At 38.0% G+C, this 16,981-nt stretch overlaps 3 protein-coding genes across 3 annotated transcripts; 1 reads left to right on the top strand and 2 right to left on the bottom strand.

Annotated features, from left to right (window-relative positions):
* Positions 1-539: 539 nt before the first annotated feature.
* On the top strand, positions 540-7,772 carry ncf2 (neutrophil cytosolic factor 2). Its single transcript, XM_004080939.4, has 15 exons — positions 540-943; positions 1,134-1,216; positions 1,360-1,468; positions 1,581-1,715; positions 2,080-2,187; positions 2,288-2,347; positions 3,256-3,299; positions 3,491-3,632; positions 3,749-3,814; positions 5,009-5,063; positions 5,145-5,188; positions 5,269-5,408; positions 5,498-5,603; positions 7,020-7,128; positions 7,217-7,772. Exons 1-15 carry the CDS (start codon positions 770-772, stop codon positions 7,285-7,287), a joined length of 1,446 nt encoding a protein of 481 aa, XP_004080987.1. The 5' UTR covers positions 540-769; the 3' UTR covers positions 7,288-7,772.
* On the bottom strand, positions 7,384-11,062 carry dph2 (DPH2 homolog). The gene is made up of 7 exons (XM_004080926.4): positions 10,833-11,062; positions 10,486-10,653; positions 10,253-10,365; positions 9,875-10,095; positions 8,605-9,288; positions 7,786-7,968; positions 7,384-7,624 (listed from the first exon to the last, which is right to left on the bottom strand). Exons 2-7 carry the CDS (start codon positions 10,633-10,635, stop codon positions 7,497-7,499), a joined length of 1,479 nt encoding a protein of 492 aa, XP_004080974.1. The 5' UTR covers positions 10,636-10,653; positions 10,833-11,062; the 3' UTR covers positions 7,384-7,496.
* A 128-nt stretch (positions 11,063-11,190) lies between these two features.
* LOC101166999 (mitochondrial calcium uniporter regulator 1) lies at positions 11,191-16,725 on the bottom strand. Its single transcript, XM_004080925.4, has 9 exons — positions 16,311-16,725; positions 14,962-15,078; positions 14,748-14,851; positions 14,297-14,398; positions 13,111-13,152; positions 12,884-12,955; positions 12,205-12,258; positions 11,920-12,034; positions 11,191-11,683 (listed from the first exon to the last, which is right to left on the bottom strand). Exons 1-9 carry the CDS (start codon positions 16,579-16,581, stop codon positions 11,628-11,630), a joined length of 933 nt encoding a protein of 310 aa, XP_004080973.2. The 5' UTR covers positions 16,582-16,725; the 3' UTR covers positions 11,191-11,627.
* Positions 16,726-16,981: the final 256 nt, after the last annotated feature.

The following is a 16,981-nucleotide window of genomic DNA, read 5'->3' as shown; positions in this document are numbered from 1 at the left end:
GAGTGTTGGCCAACAATTCAACAATTTTAAGGACAAGAGAAAAAAAATCAAAACTCTAAAATAATTTATTTTCTTATAACTTTGTTAATGTTTACACTAATCTATATAACTTAAAGAAAAAGTCTATTAAAACCTGAGATGTAACCTTTTTTTTTTGTTTGTTTTTTCATTCTATTTTGTTTTGCAGACTGTAATGCCAGATTTAAGCCTCAAACTTTGCTAAATAATGTTAAAATAATGTTTTAATTACTCATAAGTTTTCATTTATCTCTTAAGGCACATAAAATAAAAGAATAAATTTAAAAAACATTGAGGTAATAAAATAACCTGTTCTTTTGTTTTGGCTAAATATATGGGTTCACACAATTTTTATTAATTCATTTTTAATCAGTGAAGTTTTGGAAAATCTTAACTTAAGGTAGACTTTGTGATGAGTAAATGAAAAAAAATGAAAAAAATACGGTATTGCTAATACAAATCCATGTAAATCATAAAATTAACCAAAGATAATGATGAGGTGGGGAGTACTACTATTGCACTTTACTTCATTATTTACTCTTAAAATACTACAGTAAATATTTAAACACCCATAATTTTTTCAGATCAACGATTCACAGATCAAACCACGATTCTTACTATATTGACTTGGACTCAAGAGCACATGGCGTTGATGCAAATTCATTGAACGTTGTCATCAACTTCCTGTTTTTCATGGCATAAATCAGAGAAACTTCCTCAATTCAGTCACTGTGTCTCAGCGGCAGCCAAAATGTCTTTTGTGGACACTCTGCGACAGTGGGATGACGGCGTAACCTGTGCTGACAAACAGGATTTTTCGGAAGCTCTCCGGATTCTCTTGGCCATTCCTGAGCCAAACTCCAAGATTTGTTTCAACATCGGCTGTCTGCATCTGCTTAACCAGAACTTGGATGATGCTGAAAAGGTAAAGTCAAGCATTTCTCAACTATTAATTTGCTCCTAAAATAGAAAACTAGAAATCTGAAAACATCAGTTATCTGGATGCAACCGGTGAGGCAGAGATTGAATTCGATTGTAGTGTAAGTGCGAGTCGCAGTGAAACAAGAAGTGGTGCTGAAAGCGTTTTTGTAAAGGAAGTTGCTGCTGTTTCATAGGCGTTCGATTGCAGCATTCGCAAGGATGAGCATTTGGCAGTGGCTTTCTTTCAAAGAGGAATCACCTTTTATAAGAAGATGAGGTAAGACACACCGGCTTTTTACAAACAACGACCAATTTCCTTCCATTTCATTCCAAATTCAGAACACCTGTTAAGTATTTGCACCTAAACCACAAGTTTTCACTGATTTGTTATGCAATTTATTTGATCACACATCTGTAAAGGTACGAAGAGAGCATTGGTGACTTCCAGAGAGCCTTCAAAACGCTAAGAGGAAACAACCTGATCGATTACAAGGCCCTTGGTCTCAGATATATTCTATATGCATGTGAGGTAGGTGTTTTCAACCTTAGGCACAATCTACTACATCATCACTAAATCATAACACCTTCCAATTCTGCTGTTTGCATGAGAAAAGCTCTAAATAAAATCTCTCCTTTCAAAGGTTCTCCACAACATGGCCCTGGCTGAGGCTCAGCTGGGAAACTGGGAAAAGGCTGAGCAAAACCTCAGGAAGGCGCTTGACTACAAAACAGACGCCAAGCTCAGTGTCATCGAAAAAGCTCAGCAGGCAGTCCTGGTTAGCATTGATCTGATGAAAAACGAGGGTTTCTCTTAAAGTGCCCAATTTACATGGAGGGGGGGGGATCTAAAAAGTAATTTTAACAGTCGACTGGGATAGGCTCCAGCAGCCCTGTGACCCCTATAAGGGATTCAGCAGGAATATAAATAAATATTTTAAAATGTTAATCCACACATTTAAAAACTATTAAACAAAACACATCTGCAGTTTCATCTCTGCTAAGGATCTCGTCAGAGTAAATAATGTCTTTATTTGTCCAGTAAGTTCAGGTCCAACCGTGCCTCCATGGAAAGTTTAGGGACAGAATGCGGTTTTGAAATGTCAGATTTAGGACATCTTTTTGATGCGATTTCATTGACAGAAGGAGAAGCTGTTCAAACTAGTGGAGTTCCCATCAAAAATGATGTTTAAACCAAATAAACATTACGTTGCAGAGCTGGAGAAGAAAGACTACCTGGGCAAAGCCAAAGTAAGAATAAATCTTTTTCATTGAAATAAATCATCTTACATGATTTGGGAAATCTTGAGGGTGAACTTAACAATCTGTGTATTGTTTGTTTGATGATCAGGTTGTTGCCTCTGTCAATCCACAAGACGATTTTTCTGGATTTGCTCCTCTGCAGCCACAGGTGACGGAGATTCGTATTTTTCGTTGCTAAATGCTGTGATGAGGCAACAAAAAATTCTGAAAAATTGTGAAATGTCCACGCAACCTTCCAGCTTGAAAATGAGCCTTAGAAGCATGCGATGTTTGTTTCTCCCTCCTACATTTTTTATTGACACTAAGCTAAAAGCAGTGACAAGTGTAGTACAACTTGTCGGGATCGAAAAAGTATCCATTCATCCATCCGTCCGTATCTCAATCACTTTTCAGAATAACCTGTAAGCAGAAAGTCAGCACATCTGCTATTCAAGCTGTTTAAAAGACAGAGAAGGTCACAAGTCCCTTTTTTCCAAGTCCAAATCAACTCTGAAGTCTCAAGTCTGTCATTTCAAGTCTCAAATTTGAATTTTAATGAAGAGTCTACTAACACAAATTGTCATCACATTTTTGTGGACATTAAAACAGACAGTTTATGTTTCGGCAAAGCTTCTTAAAGATAATTTTTTAACAAACATTATTTATTCACAAGTCCCAAACCTGGAGGTTAAATTCAAATATTTGCATGTGAGACTTTGGTCCAAGTCAAGTCCAAGTCACAAATACAAGTCCCTATCTGTCATTCCATCAGAACCAGAACATCAGGAGGTTGAGTCATGGTTTAAACACAGTCAGTAAACAAAATCTTATTTGTGGCAGGCTGTTGTGAAAAAATTCTTGAATCTTTGGATGTGCATTTAAACATTGCCCATGTATAAAAGATTTTATGCCTTTTAATTTTATATTTAATTTGAAATTAGGATTACCTTTTGTGAGTTTTGTGTGTACATCCCGTATACTAGACAGGACTGGGGAAAACACTGGAGCCCTCAAGAACCAGTATGACTCAGTAAATCAGGGACTGACTGGATAATCTCCTTCTTAATCACTAAACAGGTTGAAGATGGTCCACTTTCTCCAAGAGAACCAGAAGTTTTAAGGTACATCCCAAGTTTTTTTAAAAATCTATCAAGTAGAAATTGATAAAATGTTTTTTAATATCTTTTTGCTGAATGTCTTTGTCCTTTCGTGTAAAAGGGTTTTCTAATTTTCATCAAATTAAACGTCATCTTCCTTCAATGACAAAAAGACACGTGTGTTACGATACCCTTTGTGTGTCTATTCTTCATAGAGCCTTGGAAGGTGAACCCCACACTGTACTGTTTGAGTTTGTTCCTGAAACCTGCGACGAGCTGGCCGTGAAGCCCGGCAACATGGTGTTCGTGCTGCAGAAAGGGGCAGACAACTGGGCCTATGTCATCTTCAATGGAAGAGTAAGAATGCCGTATGCACAATCTGTGATACTTCTTGAGAGTGTGTGCATCATTTTTTTCCCCCAGATTGTGTGTTTAGTAGAGAACTGAGTGCTTATTCGTGGTTATGATTACAGACGGGACTCGTACCGTACAATTACCTGGAGCGTCAGGAGATCTCTCTGGCTTTAAAACAGAAAAAGGTATTGGTACTAGGGATGCAACGATTCACTTTCTCCACGATTTAGCACAAATTTTGATTTTTTTTTGGGTCACAGTTTTGTGTCATTTTGATATAAGATTTGTTTATAAAATGACAAAAAACAAAAAATTTGGACAAATCCTTTTTTTTAATTTGGTAATCAGCGAGTTACAATGAAGTGAAAGACTTCACTTGGCTCATACTTGGGGTTGGGGTAATGTAACAAAACAATAAATACTAGGATGTATTCAGACTGGAGAAGTTAGTTGGTCTAGACCCAGTTTGCCTAATTTGGTCTGGATCAAGTCCTGAACCTTGCATTTGGTCTGTACTCAGATGGCTTTTCAGCTGGAGATTTGTTTCGAACCAAAGCTTGTAAACAAAAGCATGTGATTGAAAATCTCTGCAACCATTGGCAGGACACAGCAAGGAGATAAATAATGAAAGTCCTACAATCCATGTCGGATTATCCAAACTTTATATTTTGCTGAACAATTTTGAACGTCTGTGTCGGAGGCTGCAAGATAACTGTTTATGACACAGATTGTCGGGAAACACTGTGAAAACAATGTGTATCACGTTAAAAGTTATTTTAATGAGCTAAAGAGTTGCTCATTAAATTTAATGAGTTGCTGCGTCTCATCGTCGCTCCACAATTCTCTGCGGCTCATCCGTTTACATCCTGTAAAGATGAGGTAGCCGTTTAGGTTCAGTTGTTCTGCTCTGAATATGGAGTCTATTCAGACTGAGAAAAACTCCAGAAATGAGTCTGATTGGAAATGAACTGAAACCACCTCGAAAGACGGATCAGAGAGCGGTTCCTGGTCCAGGATCAGGGTCTGCTTGCCAGGGTCCTCAGAATGAAACTTGAAATGAACTCTGGTTCTCTTCAAGTTGAGCAAATGTTTCCAATCTGAATACAGCCTGAATGCTTTTTAAATTTAGCACACTTGTTGAACACTTTTAACCTAAAACACTGGTATGCCGTGTTCAACGATTCACTTTAATGGTTTAACATACGGTTTGGTTTCTGATCAACACTTGTGGCATCCCTAATTGATACACAATATTTATATTTTTTATTAAAAGCTCAACTTTGACATGTGGAGTAGTTTCAATCTTTAAGTATCCTGATTTCCTCTCAAATTTTTGCGTGTTGTTGAAAATTGCCTTTAATGGGAATAACTGTCACCAGGGTTTGGTTCCAACTTCAAGTCGAGAAGCACCGAATATACCGGAGAGGACTCGAGGTAGATTTTATGACACACAGGCTTTAAAACATTCTCGTTTCCTCCGTTTCTCCATGTTTGATCTGGTCTGTTGCCGTTCAGGTCTCAGTTCTGGGAACGACAGCAATGGAAATGAAGAGCAGACGGTACGCTGAGACAAACCCAACAGTCAGTGGTCCTCATCATAAACGCCTCGTTGATCATTCGGTTTCCTTTCAAATCCAAGGTTCCAGACAGTTTATACATCGTCAAAGTTCACTTCACATTCACCTTTGCTGTCTCAATACCACGTGAGTCTTCCTATGAAGTGCTGATAAGAAAAATAAGCAAGAAGGTGAAGCTCCCGTCAGACAACATCTCCTTAAGGTAGAGCCATCATTTTAACCCCAAAACTGACACCTTCCATTGATCCTCATCTTTGTATGACAAAAGTTACCGTCGTATTTTGGCTTCAGCTTAGATTCAAGCGGACAACGTGCGATTGATGCAAACACAGACATGGAAACGGTGTGGAGCCAGGTCCGTGCCGGGCGCATCACTTTGTGGTGCAAAGAAAAGAAGGTAAGGAAGTGGTGGCGGCGCACAAACCAGGCGTTTCTGTCAACATCACCATTAAGCAACGAGATGCAACTGAAAGGAAGTTTGGACATCATATTCCTGTTTACTGAGAACTTTTGCTTCATCAGTGTGAATGAGTTCACATGTATGGGGAGGCCGTGGTGCAGCGGTAGGGCGGTCGACCCATGATCGTAAGATTGCAGGTTCGATTCCCGCCTTGCACGCCCACGTGTCGAAGTGTCCTTGGGCAAGACACTGAACCCTAACTTGCCTCTGGTGGGAGGTTGGCGCCAGTGTTTGGCAGCGGAGCCGCCATCAGTGTGTGAATGTGTGTGTGCATGGGTGAATGGGACTGTGACTGTAAAGCGCTTTGGGCTTTCGTAAGAAGGTAGAAAGCGCTATATAAGTATACGCCATTTACCATTTACCATTCTCCAGTTGCCTCCAACGGTCCAAAAGCATGCTTCGGTGACTCTAAATTGCCCGTAGGTGAGCGTTTGTGGCCCTGCGACAGACTGGCGTATACCTTGCCTTCACCCTACAGTAGCTGGGTTGGCTAAGACAACTCCATGACCCCGAAAGGGGGACAGTGGGTGCTGATAATAGATGAATATTGTAAATAACATTACTCCAAAAACTGCATTGCATTCTGAAACCTAGAAGAATTGGTAAAATATTGGTAACTTTTGAGAAATATTTAAAAAAAAATGATAATTTCAGTAATCAGTTCCACTTCTGTGTTTCCCTTTAGAGTGATAAATAAAACCACTTAAACCTCACAAATTAAGTTTGGTTTTGGCATTCGTGCACTAAAGCAGTGTTACCAACCCTGGTCCTTGGGGAACACTGTCCTGCATGTTTTGCACGTTGCCCTGCTTATGCAAACCTGATTCAGCTCAATATCAGACTTTGCAGAAGTCTGACAGTGACAGTCATCAAAGGCAGATGTGTTTGAGCGAGGTAGGATTCAAAGAAATGCAGGAACCTGTTCCCCGAGGACCACGGTTGGGAAACGCTGCACTAAAGTGAACAAATAACATGCAGGTAGAGAAAATGACCTGAATTCAGGTCATTTTCTCTACCTGTTTATCATTGAAAGCAGAAAACATAAATGGCTTTTACTAAAAGAATGTTTCCTGACGATATTCATGTCAACCTAAAACTTATATTAAAAGGTGTGTTTTAAAATGTTATTTTACCTGAAGGATAAATATTTGATCAGGTTGTGTAGAACTACATGTACTTTTAGTGTTTGGGGTTTTCCTGTTGCAGATCAACGACATTTTTATTTGCCTCCACAGGACTATGAAAGTTAAACTGACTGGACCAAATATTAGTTATTATTTTCTTTGCCGAAAAAACACTTATGGATTTGAAAGCTCTAATCTGAACTCACCCCCTTATATTTTGGGATTCCAGCAGGAGGAGGGGGAGGAAACTCACAAAGTGGCGCTTCACTCATACCAGTCTGCAAATCCAGAAGATCTGAACTTTAAGGAAGGGGATGAAATCACAGTCCTTGCAAGAAGTATAAACCGTTTAAGCCATAACAACAACCTTTTTAAACCATTTTAATTGTACACAAATTGAAACAACAGTTTCTTCTTTTTCCACAGTTAACCAGGACTGGCTGGAAGGACGGTGTAATGGGAGTACTGGGATATTTCCTGCATCTTTTGTGAAATAAGTTCCTGTGAATGGCCAGTAATTTGTGCTAATATTTTTTGCACATAATTTCCCACAGTCGTAAAAAAAGATTGGAATGATAGCAGCAGAATCATAGTTATTGTGTAAATAGATTTATTGTAAAAACATTTAGCAGGTACATCTCTTGAAGAATTACTTTAATCCATTTGCATGATTTGTCCACGAACAATGGAGGAGCTCTGCTGGTGATTATGAAGAAGATCCTTCCTCCTCGTAGGCTATAGCGATGCCTCTCCGGCCCTCCACTGCCTTCACCACAGGCGTCTCTCCCAGCTTCTGCTCCAAACCACGCCAGCTCCGACTCGCCAAAAAGGATGCTGAAGAAAATGAAAGAAACACTTCAGTTTTGAGTTTTTTTCATCCTTTGAATTCTTTAAAACCAGATTAACCATTTTGTGCTTCTGTAATATTCCTGTGATAACAAAAACCAAACAATAAACCGTTCTTAGAAACGTGTAGCTGGGATTCCAATGCGTACCAGCGGAGTTGGTGTTGGCTACGGTCATCGTCTGGTTCCTAAGAACCACAGAGGATCCATACGGGCTCTCCGCAGGCTCGCCGTTCGCCACGCTTGAGCTTCGCAGAGCTCCAGTGATCAAAGAAACGTCCGTCTCGTCATCTTCTTCCTGCCTCTCTGCGAAAAGCACATGACTGGGTCCTCCTGTTTGAGGGATAAACAAACTTATGATGCAATGAACACCATTACATCTAGTACGATTAGACAAATACAATTCAGTGATAATTATTATGACAAGTACTTTAAATTGGTCAATACTTTTAATGAGGTATTTATAAAAAGATTGAAGAAATGCATATGCTGATCATCTTTTGATCCATTGTAAAATGTGTTCCCTGTGGTCTTTTAATTATTATCATTTTTATACTATACTATTATATATAATAATGTTTTAATCCTAAATTAAACAAAAAAAACAGTCTCGTTTTCTAGGACATGGTTTCTGTAGAGCAGCAGTAGTTCGTTAAAAATTAACGGCCAAGTTGTGAACGGTACTGTTGTTGTAGAGCAAACTAAAAATGAGAATATATCCAACTGACATGCTTGATATACTAAGTCACTTGATGGTTATTTGGTGAACTGACCCGGTTCCTTTCGTTTTCAAGTGTGCTTCAACCCTGAAGTCAAAGGATTGCAGCGTTTTCCTTTGTCACATCAAATCTTTACAAATCACTTCTATGGATTTATATATATGTGATTATTTTACAAAACTACATCAGATTTAATGTGGTTTCTACTGTATTACTGAGGGGGGGAAAATGAGTAAAAAAGCAATCAAACCTGGCAGGAGATGTCGAAAGTCGGTGACGTACTCCTCTGACCATTCCCTTTTCCTATTGCAGGCCACCTCCATCTCAAACGGCGTCACCACAGGTTTATAGAACTCACTCGAGTCCAGAAGCGAGTTCTCGGGACACGCGATAAGGACAAATATGTCGATTTCAAGAAAGTTTGCCAGCTTAGGAACATTCAGCTTCCCCATAGCAAACACGTAGCTCTTCTTGCCAGCTCTGTGGATGTTCTCCTTCAGCTGCTGGATGATGGTGAGGTAGTCGGCCACCCCCAGGGTGCCCACCAGGATGCCGACCACACTGGCATCCTTGGCTCTTTCTATGGCGTAATACCGCTTCATAAGTGCTCGGTTGATACTTATTGACTCAACTCTTCCCTTCCTCTTCTCTGGGTCAAAAGAGCAAAAAGAGCATCGATTCCAGGTCATCATGAAGTTTCGCAGCGTCGCTCCTTCCTGACCGACGTAGAACATACTGTAATCTGTTATTGTTAAGCCTGTTTTGAGGCAGAACTGCCTTCCAAACTGGTAGACGAGCTGCTTTTCATCATGATCAGAAAGTAAAGAACTCAGTTGATCTGTCCGGTCGTGACTAAAGCACTGCTCGCTTTCTACGACGAGTTTGGATGCAAGAAGGTTTGGATACTCTGGAGACAGAATCCTCACAAGATCATCTAAAAATTAAAGAAAAAAAAAAGCACAAGTTATATTTTTGAGTAACTGTATTAACAGAAGTATTTTTTTCTGTTTTTAAAGACCCACTCCGATTATCTTTTGATCTACTGTAAAACTGTTCCCAGTGGTTCTTTTAATTGTGATTTATGTTTTAAGCCCATCTCGTAAAACCGGTTTTATTTTCTAGGAGAGCGGCAGTAGCTAATTAGAAATTCACCAGAGATAGAGCGGTGTGTTTGCGCCACACTTCCCATCATCCTTCTGTTTACACTCCCTCTTACCCTTCACACCCCCAGGCTTAATATTACCATTGCAACAAAAATAGTGAGCAATGTTAAAGCTATCCAGCTGTGCAGTTTAGATCCGGATTACAGCTCAGACGAGGAAAACACAGACGTACATGGATCTAGTGGATGCATCAGAATAGGGTGGAGCATGGAGCTCGTGGCGCCCCCAGCGTATTTTGTCATAACTATAAGGTTTTTCCAACTGCATTATTAAGCTTAATTTTCTTGGAAAATGCTACAAAAACACGTAAAATTTTGATCGGAGTGGGTCTTTTAGGGGTTTTGTGGGAAATCTTACCGATAGCGTGATCATAGTTGACATCGTAAAGGAGAACTACATGGCTCTGTTTGTCCGGGTAAAGCTCTCGGAAGGAGCAAGCACACATCTCCACATCTAGTTGTCTTTTTTCAAAAATGTACATTAGAGGGAGCCTTTTTGAGGGACTGAGGCAAGCACTGCCGTAGTGCACGATGCAGTCCGCCCCGACGTGCTCGGCAGCCACTTCATCCACGCAGCAGCTGCATGAAAGAGTTTAGCAAACGGTGCTCATGGTTTATATATTCTATACACCGATCAGGAAAAGAAAGCACATTCTTGCGTGTCCTTAAGTAAAAAAAATGACTTAAAAAAATAAAAAAACATAAATCAGTTCTTAGTTTTATTAGTCTATATCACCTGCCATAAGAAGTGTCTCCCAAAATGAATGTTTTGACATTGCAGTTTTTCTCAATCTCCTCTGCTACTGCCACGGAATCTCTCAGCAGCTCATCAGGAAACTGCAGAGCAACCTGTAAATACAAAGCATGGTAGCTGCATTACAGAGTTTGGAAAAAACACATTTTTTCTGTTCCTGTTGATACATTCATTGGAACACAACAATATGGCAATATTTGAAGTAATTTCCTCACCTTTTGGAAATGATGGTCTGTAATGAACTTACAACACTTCTTTATCTCATACAAGTCATCTAGTTTCTCTGCAGGTGTGTTTGCCTTCGAAATTACTTCCAGCACCCGCTGAATTACAGTTTCCGAGCTGCTACTGAATGCATCAGCCATGATGGCAGGAAAATGCACCTGAAGAAATGTAAATAAATCATTTAAGAGCGTAAATTTGTAAATTTTTGATACAGCTATTCAAAGGTCCCAACCAAATATTAAACAGTAATATCTCAACCTTTTAAAAGCCCTCAAAGCAAAGTTATTAAAATCTTATGTTGACTTTAGTCTTTAATAAAATGTTAAATGCTACTCACCTTAACTTGCGTTAGCTTCAATGCTAACCTTTTAGCCAGTATTAGACCATGAACACGGACGTTTCAGTTTAGCACGTGCGACTATGTACGTAAAATACTCTGTATCTAAATTTTTAATATCACTGCATTAAACTGCTCGACATGTCAAAACATCTGGGAAGGTTTGGCACGTGTCTCCTGATCACAAATGAAGCCGCACGCAATCACTTCCGGTTCAAGTACTTTCAAAATAAAGGCAGCGCACTCGTCGATTGTTTTTTTAATGGTGTCCTTCAGTAAATTTAAAACGAGCAAATGAATATTTTAACATTGTTAAGTGCAGTTTTCTTCTATTTTGCGTATAAAAAACAGCACAGAGTATTTTTTAAAGAGTATTTATTGATTCAAAATATTTTTCCATTCAATTAAAAAACAAATAAATGTAAAAATCTATTCTGAAAGCATGTAGGAAAAATACTCAAGTATTACGTTTATGTGTTTCTTTTTCATGCAGTAAAGAAACTAATCCATTTCAGTTTCATACAGCTTTACCCAAGGCAAAGATTCTTCAATAAACATGTCAAAATATTGAAAAATTATCAAATAAAAGTTTGTTTTTACTGATAAGCAATGCATAGCACTTATGTTTGTAAAAGATAGCAAAATATATTTAAAACCTGCCTAACGTTTTATTTAATTTTGGCCTTTAGGCAGCTGCTATAACCCTTTGAGGAAAAAAAAACAAAATTTACTCTGAATACTTTTGAACTTGAAGGTTTCAAAGAAAAGGTCATAAAAAAGTTACACAGGACACTTTTACATCCAAACTCTGTAGAAACCCAAGACCACAGTGAGACCCGTGAATACTGAACCTGAAAAATAGAAAAGGAAAAAAAATACAAATAAAGCCACGGGCTTTAGTGAATTTTTTAAAACTTATTTTATTCTTTTTTTTAAATGTTTTATAAACAGTTTTCCACAATCCTTCCTCTCATTCAAATGTAATAAATCTGAACTCCTCCTAAAGCTGATTTTACACACTTTCTTAAAAAAAAACCACACAATTGTAAACAATTGTTTTTTTTGTTCTCAAAGGGCCACTTCTCACCTGCAAGATATTTGATTGTATCCAGTTTGTGAGACTCCAGCATGGTTTTCAGACCAGCAACTTCAGTGTCAATTTTCATGTTTGTCTCAGTGAAATGCCGGTCCTGCTCTGCTGTCTGTGAAAAGACCCAAAACAAAAGCCTGATCAGACCCTGCAGACTAAAGACAAAACAAAGAAGGAAAACAATGAACAGACTCTGAATAAAAGGAATCATCGCCGCAACAACATTTTGACTGGAACAGGGGAAAAAAGGATTATTTAGAGGAGTTTGGGACGTCTACAAACCATTTCCATGATCTCAGTCCGAGTCTCTAAAAGCTGCTTGTCGTGCTCTGCTTTCTGAAATCACAAAATCATATTTTGACATTCGCGACTTCTTTATCATAAACTGTCCTCCGGCATAAACAGATGAGCAAAATCACATCAGCTGCTCAGAACCTGAAAATGGTTTGGAATTGATTAAAGTCACCCTTTAGTCCAGAGTTTAGTTTCCTGTTTTAGTGTTTGAATTTCTTTATTTTTATTTCTGAGTAAAATCTAGAAGAAGAAAAAGGATGATTAAAGTGCAGCCTAAAAGAGCGGAATGTGTTTTCCTTATTAGGACCTGGACTAAATATGTTTGTTTTATATCTTAATATCTTCAAATGTAATTTAGTTATTTTTAGTGGAATTTTTATAGATGCAGCACTATATTACTTTGAGATGTTCTGTTTTATATTAAAAAATAAAAAACTTTTGAGATACTTGATGATCATTGATGACTAAAACAAGTTTGATCCGTCCTGAAGCTTGCATCCTTTTCTAAACTTTAAAAAAAAAAAAATTATTAGTAAATGTCTGTGAAAATGTTTATTATTTATCACAAACTTTTCTGGTTAATTTGGATGACTTTTGTTTTCCCTCTTTAAATTATATAAAGCCCACAGAGTCAATTCAGAACACTGATTATGCCACAAATACTTACTAGTTCTTTTACGCGGCTTTTCTCCAAATTCATGTCCAACATATTGTCAGAGTGAACCTTTTTGATCACATCCTGCAACCAAAGAGAAGAAAACCAAAATAAAGTCCTAAAATAAGGCAGTCTTTTTAAATTCTCTGAAGAAACACCGACCTTTTATGCTTTCCTATGGTAAAATGTCAAGAAAGATAATATGATACAGAAAATTTTGAGATTTAAATGGAACTCACAGCAAGTTGCTCATTGAGTTCTAACAACTGGATCTTTAGTTTCTGGAAGAAAAAAACACATACAGAACAATAAAGATGCTTACATAAAAGTACTGTGATAAATGTATTTTTCTGAAAAATCTCACTAAGTTATATTGACAATCCATAAAAACAACGTCACCCTCTCCTGTATTTCACAAACATTCTGCTGAAGTTAAACTGCAGCATAAAGTAAACAGTTTTCATCACAATTTAGACAATTTCCCATATTTTATTTAAAAATGTTTATTCTCATTTTCTATTAAAATACAGAAAAACACGCTAAACGTAATATTGTATAGTACTTTTTAATGTTATTTATGATCTGTTGTCTTTAATAGAGCCGTGGTAACAAGTGACTGTCCCCTTTGTGTGATTAATAAAGTTTTATTCTACTCTTTCAGTTACCTCTGGCCTGTGGCTGAGAAATGTGTATATTGGGTTTACATTTTGACAGATGACGGCATTTTTAACCATTTAAACGTAATTATTGACACATCACACGTTGAACTTAGTCTGGCTTTACATTAATTGGATTTTAAGATCAGGCTAACCCAATACACGAGTGTAATCCTAGACAGAGGTGGGGGTTTTTTTTTACTACATAAGTAAACATGGTCACTCATTGCACCCTGGTGTTTGAGAACACAGCAGTTGATTTTATTTTTTTAAACTGTTCATAAAGTCAAATTGAATGAGCTTTCTGGAGGTGCAACATGTTCATGTGGCCTTTTTTAAAGACTCACTGAAAGAAAACTGTGTTTTGGTTAATTAAACATGTTCTTGTGTCATTTTTCTGATGATGGAGGACATTTATTGAGAAAATGAAGCTCAAAATTGCATTTCTGAGGATTTCTTTATTTGTCATGAATCTGGAGCAGACGAATAAAGCGTCAAGCTTCCTGCTCCGCTCCATTCTGATGCATCCTCTTTTAGACGACTAGATCCACGCACATTTTGCTTTCCTCATCTGAGCTGGCATTTGGCTTTTTTGTGGCTAAAAACGGCGCAATCATCATTAAAGGACCACTGCGAAAACTTTTACAGTGGATCAAAAGATAATTCTAAAAGAAAAACCAGCTAAGCTTGAACCTTTCAGATACTAAAGACAGATGGGAGGACAGCAGCGTGGACATTTTCATCAACCCTGAAAGTGTCCGTCTTTTACCTCGTTCTCTGCCAGCAGAGCAGAGAACTCGCTCTTCTCCAGGATAATCATGTCCTTCTTCACTGCTGCAATTTGGGACATCACTCGCTGCAGCATGATCTCCTGTCAAACCGTGAAAACAGTGAAAAACAGTCCTGCTAAAGTCCCAGAGACCAGGCCATGTGTGACATCCCAACATCATGGATGCCACTTTCACAGTGGTCCATGGAAGATGAATTATCATGGAATACATTTATTCTTACATCACTTTCACATTCAAAACTCACTTTTAAATAGCCAATTATTGTTAAAAACAGTCAATAAGGAACAATTGGATATCATTTTTTTTCAAAATTATGTAAATATCTGTCACAAATGTTTCAAATAGTACTTTAAAAATGTCATTTGTCTTAACAATGTGGCTAGAGTGCGATCCATGTTTCACAAGAGGCAAAGTGGGCCTGAGGATCACCTGATGCACCTTGGTGACCATGTCACTATAAACCACATCCATATTTGAGTTTGTGGTCCTCATCAGCACGTTCACCATCACTTCAGCTTGTTGAGTGGAGAACCCTGTCGATGCGGGAAAAAGACAAGAATGCTAAACAATTCTTAAGGAGTCCGTCAGCGTCGAGGGGACAAAATGAGGTGAAGATGCTGGAAAAAAAAAAAAAAAAGCCAACCGTTCTCTTCAAAGAGCCGAACTACTGCGTGGGTGTCAAAAAAGAGCTTCCGGCCCTGAGCCTTGGGTATGTCCGGTTTCATGTCGTACTGGAGGGTTCTGGTGGAGGTACTGAGCTCTGAAATGAATGGATACACAGCTGAGTGGAAAAACAAAAAGGTCCCCGAGAAATAACTACAGAGGAAAAACTTTTCTAGAAAAAACACAAGGACCTTAAAGTTTTTTTTTTCTTTCTTATATTTGACAAACTTGGTCCAATTTACAATAGCGGTTATGTTGCTGGGAACTGCATTATCAGAACATGTGTTTCTGGAAAAACATCCATTTTTTCACAAAAGTGTAAATAGTATACATTTCTAATAATGAATAGATAGTTGGATAGATACAGTACTTAAAAGCAAAGCAGATGGAATATATTCTGTTATTTCATTTGTGAATAAATATATCATAAACTGCATTAAAGACCCACTTTGATCATCTTTTGATATATTTTAAAAGCATTGAGGGTGGTCTTTTAATTATGATTATACTGTTTAGTGTTTATGGCCAAATTTGTCTTCGAAAACTGTTGTTTTCGAGGACATAGTTTCTGCAGAGTGGCAGTAGTTCATAAGAAGTTCTCTTCTGAGTTGTGGGAGAGACTGCAAGCCCGACCCCTCTTCCTGTCACCCATCTGTTTACACGCTCTCCCACTAGTTCACAGCCCTAACATAACCTTACCGGTGCAGTAAAAATGCTGCACAGTTTTGATCCTGACTCCAGCTCAGACGAGGAAAACACAGACGTACATGGATCTAGTCGACTAAAAGTGAATGCATCAGAATGGAGCAGAGTTTGTGATCCACTTTCTATGTCACAAATGCGCTCTTTTTATAACAGCTTTATTTAGTCTGCTCCTGATTCACTTCAACTTGAATAAAGAAATATTTAGGAAAGTAATTTTGCGGTTTATTTCCTTTAAATATTCCCTCCATCATTGGAAAAATTCCACTAGAAAATGTTAAAAAACCAAGAACACAATTTTCATTCATTGCAGTGGGCCTTAAGGCTATGTCAAATTAACCAATGTTGCTTATTGCTAATCAGAATCCATCAGTTTCTTGTGATTATTTATAAACATAGTATAAGGTTACAAAGTAAGTAAATGTAAAGATGAGAAAATACATATATGCAAATCCAGCTTCAGGTTAACACGAATTTTATTTTGAAAATCCAGAAACCATTGTGATCCCGAGTTATTGAGGTTACAATGTCACAATGCCCCAGTTAAAGAAAACTCTTTGTTGATGTACTAAAGTCTGAATAAAGTCACAAAAGTCAAACTTAAGTGTTGAGTTTATGATCTTTTACCTCGTACTGAGAAACGTGACGGAGACAGCTGATTTCTCCTCGCGCGTCTTCCTCCTGAAGGAAACTGAACAAAGTTGCTTGGAAATGTGATGACGGCTCGTTGGAAGCCTGCTAATTCGTCGACATCTGTTACTATTCTCCACCTGTCTAGTGATGCAGGTAAAAAACGATCAACTTTGTCCTGAACTGCTGCAGTCGACTCATACCACTTTCCAGGATAGCTAACAACACCAGAACGTTTAATTGGCGTTTGACACAGTTTAAACACCATCGTGTTAAAACGTCCGTCTTTCAGGAATTAAACTGGAATTGTCAATTTGAGCCAATCACAATGGCATCGTTAGTAGCTTTTCACCCAGTTCCCGCTGTAAATGAAGTTAGCGGATCAACACACTTACGAGCATGCTTTTCAAAATAAAATACACAGATCTTGATTTCACCCAGTTTCCGCTTTCCTATTTAAAGGACCCAACAACTTCCGGCCATAGCTTTCAAATTAAAACACGGCATAGATTTAGGCCGAGATTCACGCAGTTAAGATCAGCAATTTCTCTGACAAGGCAAAAAATCTTGTTTGGTTTTATTCATTATGATAACAAACTATCCTCGCAATTGTTTGTTTATTGTTTCAAAGTTGTGGTTGTTACAAAGTTTCAAAAACAAATACTTTA

This window comes from Oryzias latipes, chromosome 20 (assembly GCF_002234675.1).
Source record: "Oryzias latipes chromosome 20, ASM223467v1".
NCBI lineage: Eukaryota > Metazoa > Chordata > Actinopteri > Beloniformes > Adrianichthyidae > Oryzias > Oryzias latipes.
The sequence above is the reverse complement of the archived record's forward strand: the minus strand, read 5'-3'. Positions and strand labels throughout refer to the sequence as shown.

Coding starts and splice junctions, on each gene's coding strand:
- ncf2 (XM_004080939.4), top strand. CDS start 770: ATGTCTTTTGTGGACACTCTGCGACAGTGGGATGACGGCGTAACCTGT. Junction 944..1,133: donor ACTTGGATGATGCTGAAAAG/GTAAAGTCAAGC, acceptor GCTGTTTCATAG/GCGTTCGATTGCAGCATTCG. Junction 3,300..3,490: donor AGAGAACCAGAAGTTTTAAG/GTACATCCCAAG, acceptor TATTCTTCATAG/AGCCTTGGAAGGTGAACCCC.
- dph2 (XM_004080926.4), bottom strand. CDS start 10,635: ATGGCTGATGCATTCAGTAGCAGCTCGGAAACTGTAATTCAGCGGGTG. Junction 10,096..10,252: donor GGAGACACTTCTTATGGCAG/GTGATATAGACT, acceptor TCTTTCATGCAG/CTGCTGCGTGGATGAAGTGG. Junction 7,969..8,604: donor CTTTCGACATCTCCTGCCAG/GTTTGATTGCTT, acceptor TCCCTCAAACAG/GAGGACCCAGTCATGTGCTT.
- LOC101166999 (XM_004080925.4), bottom strand. CDS start 16,581: ATGGTGTTTAAACTGTGTCAAACGCCAATTAAACGTTCTGGTGTTGTT. Junction 12,956..13,110: donor AACTCAATGAGCAACTTGCT/GTGAGTTCCATT, acceptor CTTTGGTTGCAG/GATGTGATCAAAAAGGTTCA. Junction 11,684..11,919: donor TACAATCAAATATCTTGCAG/GTGAGAAGTGGC, acceptor TCTATTTTTCAG/GTTCAGTATTCACGGGTCTC.